The sequence below is a fragment of the Electrona antarctica genome (assembly GCF_951216825.1).
Source record: "Electrona antarctica genome assembly, chromosome: 4".
Taxonomy (NCBI): Eukaryota; Metazoa; Chordata; class Actinopteri; order Myctophiformes; family Myctophidae; genus Electrona; species Electrona antarctica.
In genome coordinates this window covers 43,322,342-43,337,281 of record NC_136809.1, presented here as the reverse complement: position 1 = coordinate 43,337,281, position 14,940 = coordinate 43,322,342, and the positions used below count along the sequence as shown (strand labels likewise).

The window sequence follows — 14,940 nt, the reverse complement described above, 5'->3', positions numbered from 1 at the left end:
ACCATGTTACGAATCAGTGGTGGAAAAATATCAATGCTGCAATATAGAAATACTGCATTACAAGTAAAAGTCCGGAATTCAAAATGTACTTGAAAGTATAGGCTTCAAAATGTACTAAACATACCAAAAGTAAAAGTACTCATTGTGCAGAATGTCCCATTTCACAAGTTTTCAAATTGATGATAGCTCACATTGTGTCGCAATGTGAGCTTGTAGATCGTCTATTTTCCATTGAAGTGGTTAATGTATGTTTTGTAATAATATCTGAATCTACAAAGTTAACTACTGTAGTAACTAAAGTTGTCAAATAATTGTCAAGGAGTAAAAGTACAATATTTGGATCTGAAATGTAGGGGAGAAGAAGTAAAAGTATTGGAAATTGAAAATACTCGCACGTAAAGTACAAATACAGCAAAAATGTACTTAAGTACAGTACTTGAGTAAGTGTACTTAGTTACTTAATACACCACTGGTTACAATCTACACATGCCATGTTCCTCAATCTTCTATGAGTTACTGTATCCCTGCTTCACGGCTGAGCTACAGAGTGCGCGTGTGCGTAAAACACGTACACACAAGCCCCGTATACTAGCACGCTTAAAAGCCTGGTGTAGCTCGGCTGTTAGTCTTTTCAGGTTTGGATTTGGGAAGCCCTGGGGCTAAGCATAGTCTTCTCAGCTGAATTGAAGATAACCACTGGAGGGAGCAACTTCACTAAATATGAAATTGTGGAAAGATTTATACATTCAGTACTCAATTTATAGCTTCGTCTTTGTTCACATAATTATTTTGGCAGACAAACAACATATAAAACATGTCAATCAACGTTAATAACACAACTGAAATTTACTTCGTTTTTTTTTTTATTAATGTGTATGTAAAATGCCTTTAAAAGCAGACTCCCACACAACGTCATGATCTTCATGATTATGTACAGTATGTAATGAAAGTTTGCTCTAAGTAAAACTCATTAATAGCTCTGTTCAGAGTACAATCAAAATGTCATATTACATTACACCACAAAAAGACATAACTGATTGCCTGAAAACACAACATGAAAACATGTTTTCTGTAACACACACACACACACACACTCTCAAAATTACCTTCACACACACACACACACACACACACACACACACAGTAATCAAACCAGCAACCTCCATACCACTGGAACGATATTCCAGGTTGACATGACTTGTCAACAGAAAATATAAGAAATCAGTAGCAATGTCAAAACTAACCCTCAGTAAGGCTGCTACTCAGTACATAGCTGGACCAATAGGCAGTAGTGGACAAAATATATACTCGGGTAAACATTAAAGTATTCAAAAGTACAAATTACAAAGTAAAATTTCTTGTTAATATCAAGGCTTTGCTGTATTATAGAATACTTTCTACCCCAAATCAGAACATTTTCAAAACAGTGAAAATAGCAGATCTAGATTAGATAGTTTTCACTATATTTGAATTATGGCAAGAGTTCCTCCCTAGAAATATTATAGAGTCTATTTGAAATGAACCAGTACTCAAGTAAGTTATTGTCCACCACTGGCTATAGGTCCATTACAGGTGTGACACCACAGCCATTATACTGTCAGGATTCAGGAAGAGCATAGTACATTTATTGCACATACCACATTGTACTAGTAAACTTCTACGTTTGTCCTTCTACGTTTGTCTTCAGAGAGTTACATGCATGAGACCAAACTAAGTTGTGAGTATTGTGTGACCTTGTACAATGGCGCAGAATTGCAAAATTACCAAGTAAACAAGTTTCTTAACATCTCGCAGATATAACCCAAAGTGTGTGGTCAAAAGAAAAAAAACATGTGAACCTAAGAGAGCACTCTTGTCACTGTTTTTTTGTGTTTTCTTCTTTTAGGTTACCCCCCCCTCGCGATTTTCAAATGATTACTTCTAATGTTTAGATTTGACACTGGCACTGAACTTCTCCTTCAACTATTCACCTATTCTAATTAGCAAGTATTATACCCTATTGTTCAAAATCAGTTTGTTCACAGAAACCATCTAAACCCCATCTAAGACTGGCTTCTCCAGTTAATGATGCAAATAATGTAATGCCAGCAACAGTGTCTCATGTAAACCCCAAGCCTACTGTAAATGTCAGCTAAGCTGACTGAGATGCCAGAAGGCTGTGTGAAAAACAGTAAAGAATAACAGGACCTGATTGGGCACCCATGTCGGTGCTTTTTTCATAGATTGGCTTTCCCTTCTCTACCCATCTTCTGTTGTGCAGCATGGCTCAATAAGGGTCTATGTGAAGGCTCTCCTCTTGTCGTCAAACAGCTTGCGAACAGTGTAGACCTATGAAGAGATTAAATGAATCATTGACAGGTCCTCTCTGTTTAACAATAGATCAAATACTTCACCTCTCGCCCTCAGGGCGTCTTACTGGATATTATTCATTTATTTTTTGGCCTGGCGGAGACAATTTCAGTCAAGATACACAATCCATGGGCCACTTGTAGGCTTCAAAATGGATAGTAACAGACAAAGGAACACACACAATAGGGTTCGTTCAGGGTTGCCACTCAGCCAATGATATGAACCAATCAGCCTTACTACTGTATGTCATAATAACTCAAAACGTTTTTAAATCTCTTGAAAGAGTAATGCATATATAATTTGTTTATATATTTTTTGCGACCGAAGGTCAAGGATAACTATGAAACATTTTTGCATTTTTGTCATGTCACGTCACGTCATTGTCACTCAAATCTGTCACTGACAATCGTTACTCACAATATTGTGTCCAGGTCTCGTGACATCACTATGACATCATCAGGGATATTAAAATCCCCATACATGGGGAAAGCCCCCATATTGTGCCCAGGTCTCGTGACATCACTATGACATCATCATCCCCATACATGGGGAAAGCCCCCATATATTGTGCCCAGGTCTTGTGACATCACTATGACATCATCATCCCCATACATGGGGAAAGCCCCCATATATTGTGCCCTTTTGGGGCGAGGTTGCCAGGTTACTGGTATTTTTCCTCTCTACAAGTTGTCCTTGGTGTGTGTTCATTGTTTTGATGACGTGCGTGTAATATTGATTTACACTTGGACAAATAGGAGATCATGTTCTTCACACAAAGATAAGCACAGACAGAGGCTGCTTAATTTATTCTACGTTGTAAGGCGGCAGCGCTTACTAAAAATAGAAATGAGACAGGTTGTGAGCTTGTAGATCAGCAATTTTTCGTAAAACAGTGCTTTAATGGACTTGAAACTAATATACTGTAAGTAGGTGAAAGTGTGTCAGATGTCTGACACAGAGCATCTACTTGAAATTGTTGGTTGGATAATTCTAATAATGTATAATTTTAGAAATATCAAAAGGGCCGAATTGCCTAATGAACTTAAATATAATATAATATATAAAATGCCTCAGATCATGAAGGCAGCTTCCGATTGCCGCGAAATGTTGTACGCATCATCGCACATTTTTGTGTCACGCTGCTGTAGTAGTTACCTGCGTGAGTGCCACACAGAGCATGACTAGCAGGCTGGCACAGGACCAGAAGGAGACCTTCCAGAGGTTGTCTTCCAGAAGGTTCCGGTCCCGTGCCTCAAAGGCCCTCAACACCGTCTGCATCTGACGGCTGCGCTCCAGTCGGCGGTGCACTGAGTCCATGGACTCCTGGGGGAAGGAAATAAATGAGTTTGGGTAAAGCAGGCTTCAAATGAGACGGAGTGAAAATTGACAGTTGACTCTGATAATTAGGCGCTCGCACGCACACACACACACACACACACAAGTTAAATATGTATTTTCTCAGCTCTATTAAACATATTATCTTATCTTCTTAGTCTTAATTTGTCCACTGCAACAGTTTAATGTTTTTATAAAAATAGCTAAAGTAGCAGATCTACAAACTTGTATCTTGTAACTTGTATTGGATCTGAAAGCTTGCATTTCACCATATCACACATTGAAGTAAAAAGATAGGACTTAAGTGGTTATATTTGTGTAATACTAGTCTTTTGCGCGATGTGAGCTGCATTTTGCCAATTATCACACGCAACAGCGACTGGGGCGTACAACGAAGCATAACTGGGGCTTTACCCGGATGTCATCTAGTTTGTATTCCAGCATGCTGCCATCAGGCTCCTCCAGCCCAGGCCACTCATCATCCCCTCCCACATCTGGTCCCTCTATGATGACCTCAAAGAACACCATTTTCTCTGAGAAGCGACTGAAGGTGTTGTCAAAGCAAATCTGATAATCGCCCTCCTCAGTAGGCTCCACCCTGGAACAACAGGAAAGGTGTTCAGAGATTATTTAACCACTTTAAAAATGAAATCCCTATTTTGGCCATTCAAAAATTGCCAAAAAAACTAAAATAGCCACATTGATGTCCAATTTACCGGTATATGAATAATAACAACAATCACAATTAAAACCAGTCAGAGCTTAAGTAGGACCCACATGTGGACTCCGTCAGAGCGCCGTTGGTCAGAGATGAGCAGGATGCTTTGTGGCGAAAGGATTGTGAAGTCGACATCCATTCCTGCGCCTGCGATCACCTGGATGTTCAGACACAGAATGAGCAAAAACCTTCATCATTAGGAAAAGAGCACATCTTTGGTCCGACGTCCAAACAGTCCGACAGGCAACAGTCCGACACCCTACCCCAAACCCTAACCAACCCTAACCACACACGGAAGCCACAGGTGAGTCTTAACCAGCCACGCATGTCGGAGCGAGTCTTAACTGGACACACGTATGTCGGAGTCTCGGGTGAGTCTTAACCGGCCACGTATGTGTCTTAACCGGCCACACAAGTCGAAGCCACGGGTGAGTCTAAACTGGCCACGTATAACCGGCCATGTATGTCGGACTAACGTATGCCGCCGGTGCACTGGTGTGTGCCGGTGCAGCCACTTCCACTTGGATTTAAGGGGCGAAAGAATGAGTGTGGCAACAGAGTATTTGGTTTGGAACAGACCCATCTTGTCATAGTGACATTGTCCTGCATCAGATCCATTCCAAATCAGGTTCTCCAATAGCCTCTTCTGATTTTGTTTTTAGTATATAATTAACTTTCAGGATGTTTTAGCATGCTATATCCTGCAGGCATGTTATTTTATCTATGGGTATCTTTATGATATATGTACTAGAGGAGCAGTCCTAAATGAATACTACAGTGGTCAACACAAGTGCAGCCTATCCCATTAAACAAACACACGAATAGGTTATTAGGTTAGACAAGAGATTATAGAAACCTATTAGCTCTGATCCATAGCTCTAATGCATTTAAGGCATTAGAGCTATGGATCAGAGCTAGAAACCTATAGGCTTCACAAGCTAATATTCTTCATTGATATACAGAATGAAACCTTAATTGCTATCACTAAAAGCGACACAGAATGAACGGACATATAGTAGGAGAGGCTTTTAGTATTGAGCTACATACAGTAGAGTTTACAGTACTATGTGCATGGTGGGTCAACAAATAGCGGAAGTCTGTATGCTTGTGATCGCTAGGCTGCTAGCTATGGATAAACCAAACGGGTGATTATAATAATCATCCAATTTTGTTAGCATTTCAATTGTGGGCTGTGGACCTGTGGACCTGTGGGATCCGCAGCTGTCTTCACGAGCCACACACTTACCTGATATTCCACTTCTATCGACCCATTCTTCGTTGCCGTTTGATAGAAACATTCTGTGGTTCCGGCTGGCAAGAGGAATGTGAACTCGCTGTCTTGGCTCTGTCCGAAAGCACACACCGATCCTAAACACGACACTGAAATAACTAGTGCAAGTAGCGTGGCTCTGCGCTCCCTGGCTGCACAGTGAAGGTCCATGGTGTAAAATAAATAGTCTTTACAGATTACCTAACTTGGAGCATCTCGCTCTCATCCCTCTTCCGCAGCATAACTTTGCAGTGATTTGGTTGGTTGTGACCAGGACCAATCACAACGCTGAGAGTAGCATTATCTCCTCCAATGGCTCCATCGTTCGATTGCAGTGATTCCATTTCCGTTCCCGATTCATAGCACACACACACACACACGCACGCACACAGTCACACACACAACACATGCACGCTCTCTCTCTCTCTCTCACACACACACACACACACACACACACACACACACACACACACACACACACACACACACACACACACACACACACACACACACACATTCAATTGATTGATTGATTGATTGATTGATTGATTGATTGATTGATTGAAGTATGTATTAACAGATATTGGAGAATTACAGTAAGCACAACTCAATACAAAACTGTTAACTGTCTGTGGACGACACCATAAAGCATTACACTTGTTTACAATAGGGTCCATGCATGTTCAATTCATCATAATATTTAGAGACGTACAAATATACACTTCTATAGGCCTATAGCCAAAAACAGGAAATCATCATATAGAGGAGGTAAAAAGGGGGAAAAAACATATAGTGAGGGGGAAAAGGTGGGTGGGGGATTCAGATTTTACGGGGGCCAGTTTCGAATTGCAGCCGTCTGTAGGTGCCCTTTGAGAGCAGTTTTGAAGGAGTCCCCTTGACTCCTTCAAAACCACTCTCAAAGGGCAACAGTCATTAAGACATGCTAATCCATTTTTAACATGCCTTAATGAGTGTTGATAGGGCGTTCCACATTTTGGTGGCATAGGAGCGAAATTAATTTAGTCCCTTGTTTGTGCCGAATCTGGGTTGCACATGGTTTGTTGAACTCCCTCTGGTATTGTGGATGTGGACTATGCTGACATTAAGGAAGTATTTAGAGTACATGGGTATCTTGGTGGTGTATCGAATCTTGTGGACCAGACCCATTGCAAGATGCTGAACTCTGGCGTCAACCCTAAGCCATTCCAGCCTGTCAAAGTGGACAGGGGTGAGGTGGGTTCGGGGGGTGAAGCAAATTGTTCTAGATTTATCAAAAGTAGCAGATCTACAAGATGCACCCATGCTTAGTGAGCTTGTAGATCAGCTATTTTTTAATAGTGCATAAAATATGGTTTGGTGATGGTTTGACCAACACATGATTTTGCCTCATGTTGTTTTTTATAATCTATATCCACATTGAGAGTAGAGTCAGTGGACTGTTCAACTAACATGAAGATGACTAATTAAGCCATGGGGAATTCTTTTTTTCACACAAGGCATGTATGCAATGTGGAGAAATGGAGGGAGTGATGGGCTGGCACTAGCACCCGAGCAGTTAGGACTTCTTTATTGCCTTGCTCAAGGGCAGGAGGTGAACTGGCAGCTGCCAGTCCAGTCCACTGGTTCACACTGAACTTGAATGGGCTATCGTCTGGCTAACCTCTGGCTCTCATGCCCTGGTAGCCATACCCCTAACAGCTGCACTGTATTGAATGTACTGTATACATACAGGACATGGGGAGGCAAAGATTGCCAGAAGGTTACTGCCAGAAGAGATTGCTGATTGTAGCCTGTTGTTGGAGCAGCTTGGAAAATGCAAACGAGTTTAAGAGAATTCAATTCTTGCTGTGACTGTCTATCATCCGTCCGAAACCACACTGCCAATGTACCTCAGAGGAAGACTTGTCATGTTAGTCTGATTAAATACACACTTCAGGACACAATTGTGTGTGTGTGTGTGTGTGTGTGTGTGTGTGTGTGTGTGTGTGTGTGTGTGTGTGTGTGTGTGTGTGTGTGTGTGTGTGTGTGTGTGTGTGTGTGTGTGTGTGTGTGTGTTTGTGTGTGTGTGTGTGTGTGTGTGTGTGTGTGCGTGCGTGCGTGCGTGCGTGCGTGCGTGCGTGCGTGCGTGCGTGCGTGCGTGCGTGCGTGTGTGTGTGTTGCTTACTGTGAGTCGCTCTGGAATAAGAGCGTGTGTGTGTGTGTGTGTGTGTGTGTGTGTGTGTGTGTGTGTGTGTGTGTGTGTGTGTGTGTGAGAGAGAGAGAGAGAGAGAGAGAGGGAGAGAGGGAGAGAGAGAGAGAGGAAGTGTCAGTTGAGGGACGATAAGGGAGTGTCCCGCGAACACAATACATACATATGCAGGGTGCACTCTTTCAGTCTTTCTCTTCCCCTGTCATCTGCATTTCCTCCTTGCCTAGGCTTGCTGAGCAACAATGTACACTTGACAGCAGACAGACAAATGAGAGAAGAGGAGAGATCGGAGAGCAATCCGCAAACTGGTGGAGAAGACATCCTCCAGGGAGGCTCTTGGAAACTTCCATCTGAGGCCGGAGAATGTTGCCTTACTGCTGCCCTCCACCTTTGGAATGGTGTGCTTGAATCTTTTGACACTTAAGTATCCCAGAAGAACACCGAAGACAGTGAAACTATCTTCACTGGACCACCAGATGACCAAATAGAATCTGTGAAGAATCCTCAGACTGACAACAGAATCAAAGGAAATCTTCTCGTTCCATCAATTCAGAGAGGCCTTGACCAGGAAAAAAAAGAAAGAAAAGAAAGAAAAGTCATTTCATCAGATGATTTCTTATGGGACTCCAGTGACAGGGTGGTGAATCATTTCCAGTACTTGGTAGGTTGCGTCACTCCAAACCAGGCGAAATGAGAAAGATCAATCCAAGTTTGCTGTTGCCTTAATTAATCTATGTCTACAGTCTCAGAGTTAAATTATCATGCCTCTGCTTTTGATATCCCCCTTTGGTCATGCACTTTTAATCACTGGTGGGGATACTCCTGCTTCTGATCAGACTGAATTAAAGCATAATATTAAGCACAAGGCCACTGAGCTAATGTATGTGCACATTAAGCCTGACCTCATATTTTGGGCAAATTTGTTGAAGGAAAAACATAAACGCAAAAATAGCAGGTCTACACGCTCACAACGTGCTGTGTCTGTTTCTTTTACAATCTACTGAGTACTGTATATGATTCTGTGTCCATCCATACCTCTGCAGGTATAGGGCCATCTGAACCAACGTCACTGCATCCACAGCTGAGTGTCATTTGCTGGGATGGCTGAGGCAGTCACGGAGGGCTGCCCTCAAGTGTTTGTGGTGGACATCCGGGCCAACTCTGTGCCCAGTGGAAAACACCTGAAGTGGGGAGGGATCGGCCAGAGGCTCCAGACCATACTAGTGGGATTGGCGCTGTTTGGAGTCATTGTTGAAGCATGCTTCATCTTTTACCTGTATAACAAGACAGTGGTGAGTGTGCTGCTGTATAAATGTATTGTTTTGTTTAATGTAGAAGGGAGTTCCAACCGCGCCTCTAGCCTATAGCAGGCCAGTCTGGTGCATCTCAGAAGCAGGACAGATAACTTGCGAACAAGAAGGCACTGGAGCAGCTCATACGATTTAGGCCCTTGATTTATTATAACAGGGTGCAAATAAAAGGCGACAACGTTTCGATGTGTAAGTTACATCTTACACATCGAAGTTATGTGTAAGTTACATCTTCGTCAGGTCATGACGAAGATGACCTGGCGTGCGTGCATGCGTGCGTGCGTGCGTGTATGCGAGTATTGCGTGTACTAGAGGTCATATGGAAAAGTGTCTTTCCATGTTGTGGTTGGAATTTCTTTTCTTGAGAATCTCCCTCACATTTCTTTGTGCGTCAGAGTCAGTCAGACACAGTCACATGCGTGTAGTTGGTATTATGTCACCACATAATACTGTATGACTTCCCTCAGTAGACACTTTCTATGATACAACTTCCCTTCTTCTCTGGCTTCTCACATACTCACACTTGTTTCAGTCAAACCTCACCTGCAAGATCTAATTTTGGGGGATTTGTTTTTCTTTTTTTATACAGATTTTAGATATATTATATATATTCGTTATTAGTCCTTTTTCGCAACAGGCAGACATTTTGGATTTGTCTGTGACCAATTTGTGAAGAGCAGACCGAAGATAAGCCTTGCCCACATTTCCCCCACAATAACATTGCCTATCTGTCATCTTCACAAGATGACAATATTGAGTATTATGTGATCAGGCACACTTTTATCTGCTTTGCAGATCACTTCACTTCCTCTTCTTACAAGCAGTGAAAACCCCAGACACATCTTGCTCAAGAACAAATTCAAATCTTACCAATCAGTGATATTTGTGTTTCTCTATTTCTGTCTTTCTCTCTCTGCCTCTCTATAAATGTTTTAGAATCTGCCCAGCACCACAGCATCGCACCAGCCTGTAAGTATGTGTATCTGTGTGCGTGCGTGCGTGCGTGCGTGCGTGATGTGTATTGTATGTGTAGCCTACATCATAATTATTGGTGTTCTGAAACAATTTTCTGTTCTAGAGCGGAAACATCATGGGGCAGGTTGGATCTGAAGGTACACTATCAATCCCTAATATCGTCAATATTAACTACATCGTCATACAGTTGTTGCATAATCGGCTCCATGAAAAAGCAGAACTACATCATATCCCAAAGAGCAGTGATTGGCAGAGCTTAGTTTATTCTGCTATACAAGCACAAGATAAATCACACAGACACAAATGCTTTTTGAATTATTCATTATTATTTCAAATAATAATAATAATAATAATAATAATAATAATAATAATAATAATAATAATAATAATAATAATAATAATAATAATAATAATAATAATTTATATAGCATTTATTACATACACCTTTATTAGGAGGGGAAAAGGGGGGTGGGAGATATATTTTTTAATTTATTTCGGTCCATTTAACAGACAGATACAATACAACAGTACAATGTCAGTGGCTTGAAAAGGTGTATAGGCTGAATATAAGTTTCACTAACACGTATGTTATGTGTATAACATTCCATATGTTGATCCGACCTCATCAAACCCTGCACACTCAAGACACGCTCCATATATGGCCATTACAGAATTCATTCCATATGTTGATCTGACAACCCATGCCAAAGCGCCAGCCCTCACCCAGCAGTCTGCCGTCACTTCTCGCCCTCAGGGTGTCTTTCTGGTATTTATTTAATACATTATTTTTGAACATCTTTAAGCAAATAAGTAAAAATCATAGCAAACTCTGGGACAATGTTTCTGAAACAACAAAACATAAGACGTCCTGCACAACGCTCCACAAACATCTTTACTTTAATAGACAGCTGTTCCAACGATAGGATAGAGATACAATGGTAAATGGTGCATTTATATAGCGCCTTTATCCAAGGCGCTTTACATAGATGTGCATTACATTCACCCATTCACACACACATTCATACACCGATTGCGGCGGAAGCCATGCAAGGTACCAACCAGCACATCGGGAGCAATTTGGGGTTCAGTGTCTTGCCCAAGGACACTTCGACATGTAGACAGGAGGAGCCGGGATTCTAACCGCCAACCCATGGATCATTGGACGACCTGCTCTACCTCCTGAGCCACAGTACACAGTCGAGATATTTGAGATACATGCCACACTGCAAATCAATCAGGATGACTTAAATAATTGATTACTTTATTGATTACTTTATTGAATGACTGACTGGTTTGTTGGTTTGTTGACTGATTCACTGTACTACAGAAACAAAGGCCACTCCACCAGAGCCTACAACAACACGTACACCAGAGATCCAATGGAAGCCCTCGGCACACCTGATATGTTAGTGCCTTTACTTAAGTGTTTTTAGTTTTTTCCTTTTTTTCTGTTAACCCATTTAGACCTGAAGACGCATCTGTGTCATATTATAGCTTTTAAACAACTCACTTTTCTCCTCTTGACCCTGTAGGCTCAGAACATCCTGTGGATAAGAATGGTGTTGTGCAGTGGATACACAACATGAGCGATGCTTTCCAGCATCACATGTCCTACAGCGACAGCCGCTTGTGGATTGAGAGAGAAGGCTACTACTACCTTTACTCCAAGTTGCAGTTAAACTCTGAAGAGAACTGCTCTACTCTCAAACACATGGTCATGAGAGATACCAAGGCCTATGGCAAGCCCTTAGAGCTTATGAAAGCTTTTAGGTGAGTCATTGCGCAATGCTTAAGTCTTTCACTTAAGGGTCTGGGTTTTTATGGGTGTTTTCCTCAATATTCATATCTTGTCTGTTTCAACTTTCTAGTTTCTACCAATCTATCTGTTTGATAAATAGTAATATTAAAATAAAAAAATCTAACTAAGATGTAAATGGAACAGGGAGGTTGGCTTTTTTGACAGCAACGGTCATATTAATTAAGTCATATTTATGTCAACAAAGTGTTAGCGAAATGTTGCTCAATATGTCGCTGAAAATGTTAGCCTCCGGCTTTATCCATGTTAACCCTGGTGACCCTATTATTATTTCACTTTGCATTGTGAGCTTGTAGATCTGCTAAGATATTTAGTGAAGATGTAAAAAAGCGGTCCAAGTACATAGCCAACTCAGGCAGGTTCAGTTGACTAAATCTAGAGTTTGATTGATTGATTGATTGATTGATTGATTGATTGATTGAAATATTTATTAACAGTTTGCAGAATTACAGTACATTTCAAGCACAAACTCAATACAAAGACTGTTAACTGTGAGTGGACGACCCAATTAAGCATTACACTTGTTTACAAGAGGGTCCACCATGTTCAATTCATCAAAACATTTAGAGACGTACAAAATAGACACTTCTATATAGTAAAAGAACAGAACAGATCATGAATTCATCATAAAGGAGGTAAAAAGGGAAAATAAACATATACAGTGAGGGGAAAAAGGGCGGGGGGCGATTCAGATTTTACGGGGGCCAGTTTCGAATTGCAGCTGTCCGTAGGTGCCCTTTGAGAGCGGTTTTGAAGGAGTCAAGGGATTCACATGTCTTAATGACTGTTGGTAGGGCGTTCCACATTTTGGTAGGTTTACTTTACATGGTTTACTTTACATGGTTAACAGGTTCCCCTGTGGGAGAGGGGCAAGTATGAAGAATCAGAGAGGTCCCGTTGGCGATGATCTGCTAAGTAGCTTCCTGGGTGGAGTTTTCCACCTGTACTCTGGAGATGCCATCTACGTCAAACTGGAGGCTGGTGAAATGATGCCTCTGGGAACTACAGACACCTTCATGGGGGCCTTTATGATCTAAATTAGCACACTGTTTCGACAGTGCAGCGTCGGGAAAATATTCCACTTTTTATTATTGTCTCCACCAGGCCGAAGGCATGGGGAGAGAGTATGTTTTGCACTCGTCCGTCCGTGTGTGTGTGTGTCCGTGTGTCCGTGTCCGTCCATCTGTGGACAGCTAATCTCCGGCACCGTTGGTTTGATTGCAGCCATACTCTGCACACACACTCCCTGAATGCCACAGCTGAACCTCTGCCCCAAGGTTTTCACATTGGCCTCTTGTAGCGCCACCAGGAGGCCACTTTGTGCAAAACAATTTTTTGGACAGTACACCTACAGATTTTGTTCAAACATCACGCAAATTGGTACACAGTCTCTCTAGAGCCATTCAACGAAATGGGTCTTTCAGATTTTTCAGACTCCATCCTGATTGGCTAAGATTGGCTTCCAAAGTTCGCAGGAGTGCTCAGTTTCAAACAAAATGCCGTAAATCATGAACACATCGTGTGATTTCCGTGAAATTGTGCACGCACATTCCCACTATGCCGAGGAAGAAATGCCACTTGAACATTTTTGCCACTTGAACTCAGCCTCATGGTGGCGCTATAACTGGCCGATTAGTGTTTACCTCTAACTGCACGGATCTGTGTAAAGCTTTGTATGCACACTCCCTAGAGGCCAAAGAAAAACCTTTGCCTGGAATTTTTCACATCTGCTCTTTATAGCGCCACCAGGAGGCCGACATATGTAAAACACATTTTCTAATATTACTCCTTCAGATTTTATCCAAACTCATGCAAATCGGTACACATGCTCTCCATAGTCATGTGATCAAGACGGGTTTGTTTGATTTCTCATAATCCATCCTGATTGGCTATGATTGGCTTCTAAACTTTTCAGGAGTAGCCCGCTTTGTACCCGTTTTGTACAAATCGCCACAACTCCTCAATGCAGCGTCCGATTGTGGTGAAACTGTGCATGCATATTCCCACTAGGCCGAGGAAGAAATGCCACTTGACAGTTTTCAAATCAGCCTCAACAGGCCAAGTTGCGTCACACACGCACAGTCGCACACACACACACACACACACACACACACACACACACACACACACACACACACACACACACACACACACACACACACACAAAACATATTTATATTACTCCTAAACATTTTGCCAAACAGTATAAGTATAAGTATATTTTTCAGTATAAGTATCTGATATTCAGGCTATTTCATCCTTCTTGGTTATTTGTTGCAAATAATGTAAATAAAATCTTTCATCATTTTTTATGAAGAATTGTATGAATGGTGTGGCATGGAATTCCTTGATAATATGAATGTAGTTTCAGAAAATATTATTCCAAATAATGTTTGGCACTCAACATCAAGTAACGTTTTGGGACACTTCCACAGCCAGAAGGGTAGAGTGACATGCAGCTCCATCTGTGCTCAGCAACAAAAAGGATCATGTCCTCTTATTGTCCAAGTATTGGTTAATTGTTTTATTTATTTTATTATGCTTACCTCTATCGTTTAATCTTCATTTTAATGTAGGCTATGGATCCTTTTCATTTAATTATTGAGTGTAGGGCTGTAGGCCTACTTCAGCTAAAAACTGAATTGTGCCTGATGCACAGGTTTGGTGCCTTGTACGGTTTCCTCTGCCGGCCCGTTGGTGTGTGAATGTGTGAATGATAATGCAGATTGTTGCACCTTCAATAAAGGCACTATATGCACCATTTATTCAGTTGTGTACACAAACAGCACATGCACTTACAGGAATTATTTTCACACACTGACCTAACCATGCACTGTAGTAGAGAATGCGACCATACTGAAGTTGTTGTCACAACACAAACAACCTGGGGAGATGCAGTGTGCGCGTGGGTGTGTGGGGGCGCATGGTTGCGTGCAGCAGGATGTGGTTGGTGCTGGAGAGAGGATGTGTGTGTGTGTG

General features: G+C 41.7%; 2 protein-coding genes across 3 annotated transcripts; one reads left to right on the top strand and one right to left on the bottom strand.

Annotated features, from left to right (window-relative positions):
• Nucleotides 1-834: 834 nt before the first annotated feature.
• On the bottom strand, nt 835-5,980 carry tmed1b (transmembrane p24 trafficking protein 1b). The gene is made up of 5 exons (XM_079498138.1): nt 5,649-5,980; nt 4,462-4,559; nt 4,099-4,282; nt 3,505-3,672; nt 835-2,328 (listed from the first exon to the last, which is right to left on the bottom strand). Exons 1-5 carry the CDS (start codon nt 5,841-5,843, stop codon nt 2,278-2,280), a joined length of 696 nt encoding a protein of 231 aa, XP_079354264.1. The 5' UTR covers nt 5,844-5,980; the 3' UTR covers nt 835-2,277.
• Nucleotides 5,981-8,092: 2,112 nt separating this feature from the next.
• LOC306922342 (tumor necrosis factor ligand superfamily member 14-like) lies at nt 8,093-13,038 on the top strand. 2 transcript variants are annotated; one of them, XM_079499869.1, is made up of 7 exons: nt 8,093-8,521; nt 8,904-9,152; nt 10,107-10,139; nt 10,249-10,282; nt 11,473-11,550; nt 11,678-11,915; nt 12,812-13,038. In XM_079499869.1, the coding sequence occupies exons 2-7, from the start codon at nt 8,961-8,963 to the stop codon at nt 12,996-12,998; spliced, it is 762 nt and encodes a 253-aa protein (XP_079355995.1). In that variant the 5' UTR covers nt 8,093-8,521; nt 8,904-8,960; the 3' UTR covers nt 12,999-13,038. The 2 variants fall into 2 exon arrangements, with proteins under 2 accessions (XP_079355995.1, XP_079355996.1); XM_079499870.1 differs by lacking the exon at nt 11,473-11,550.
• Nucleotides 13,039-14,940: the final 1,902 nt, after the last annotated feature.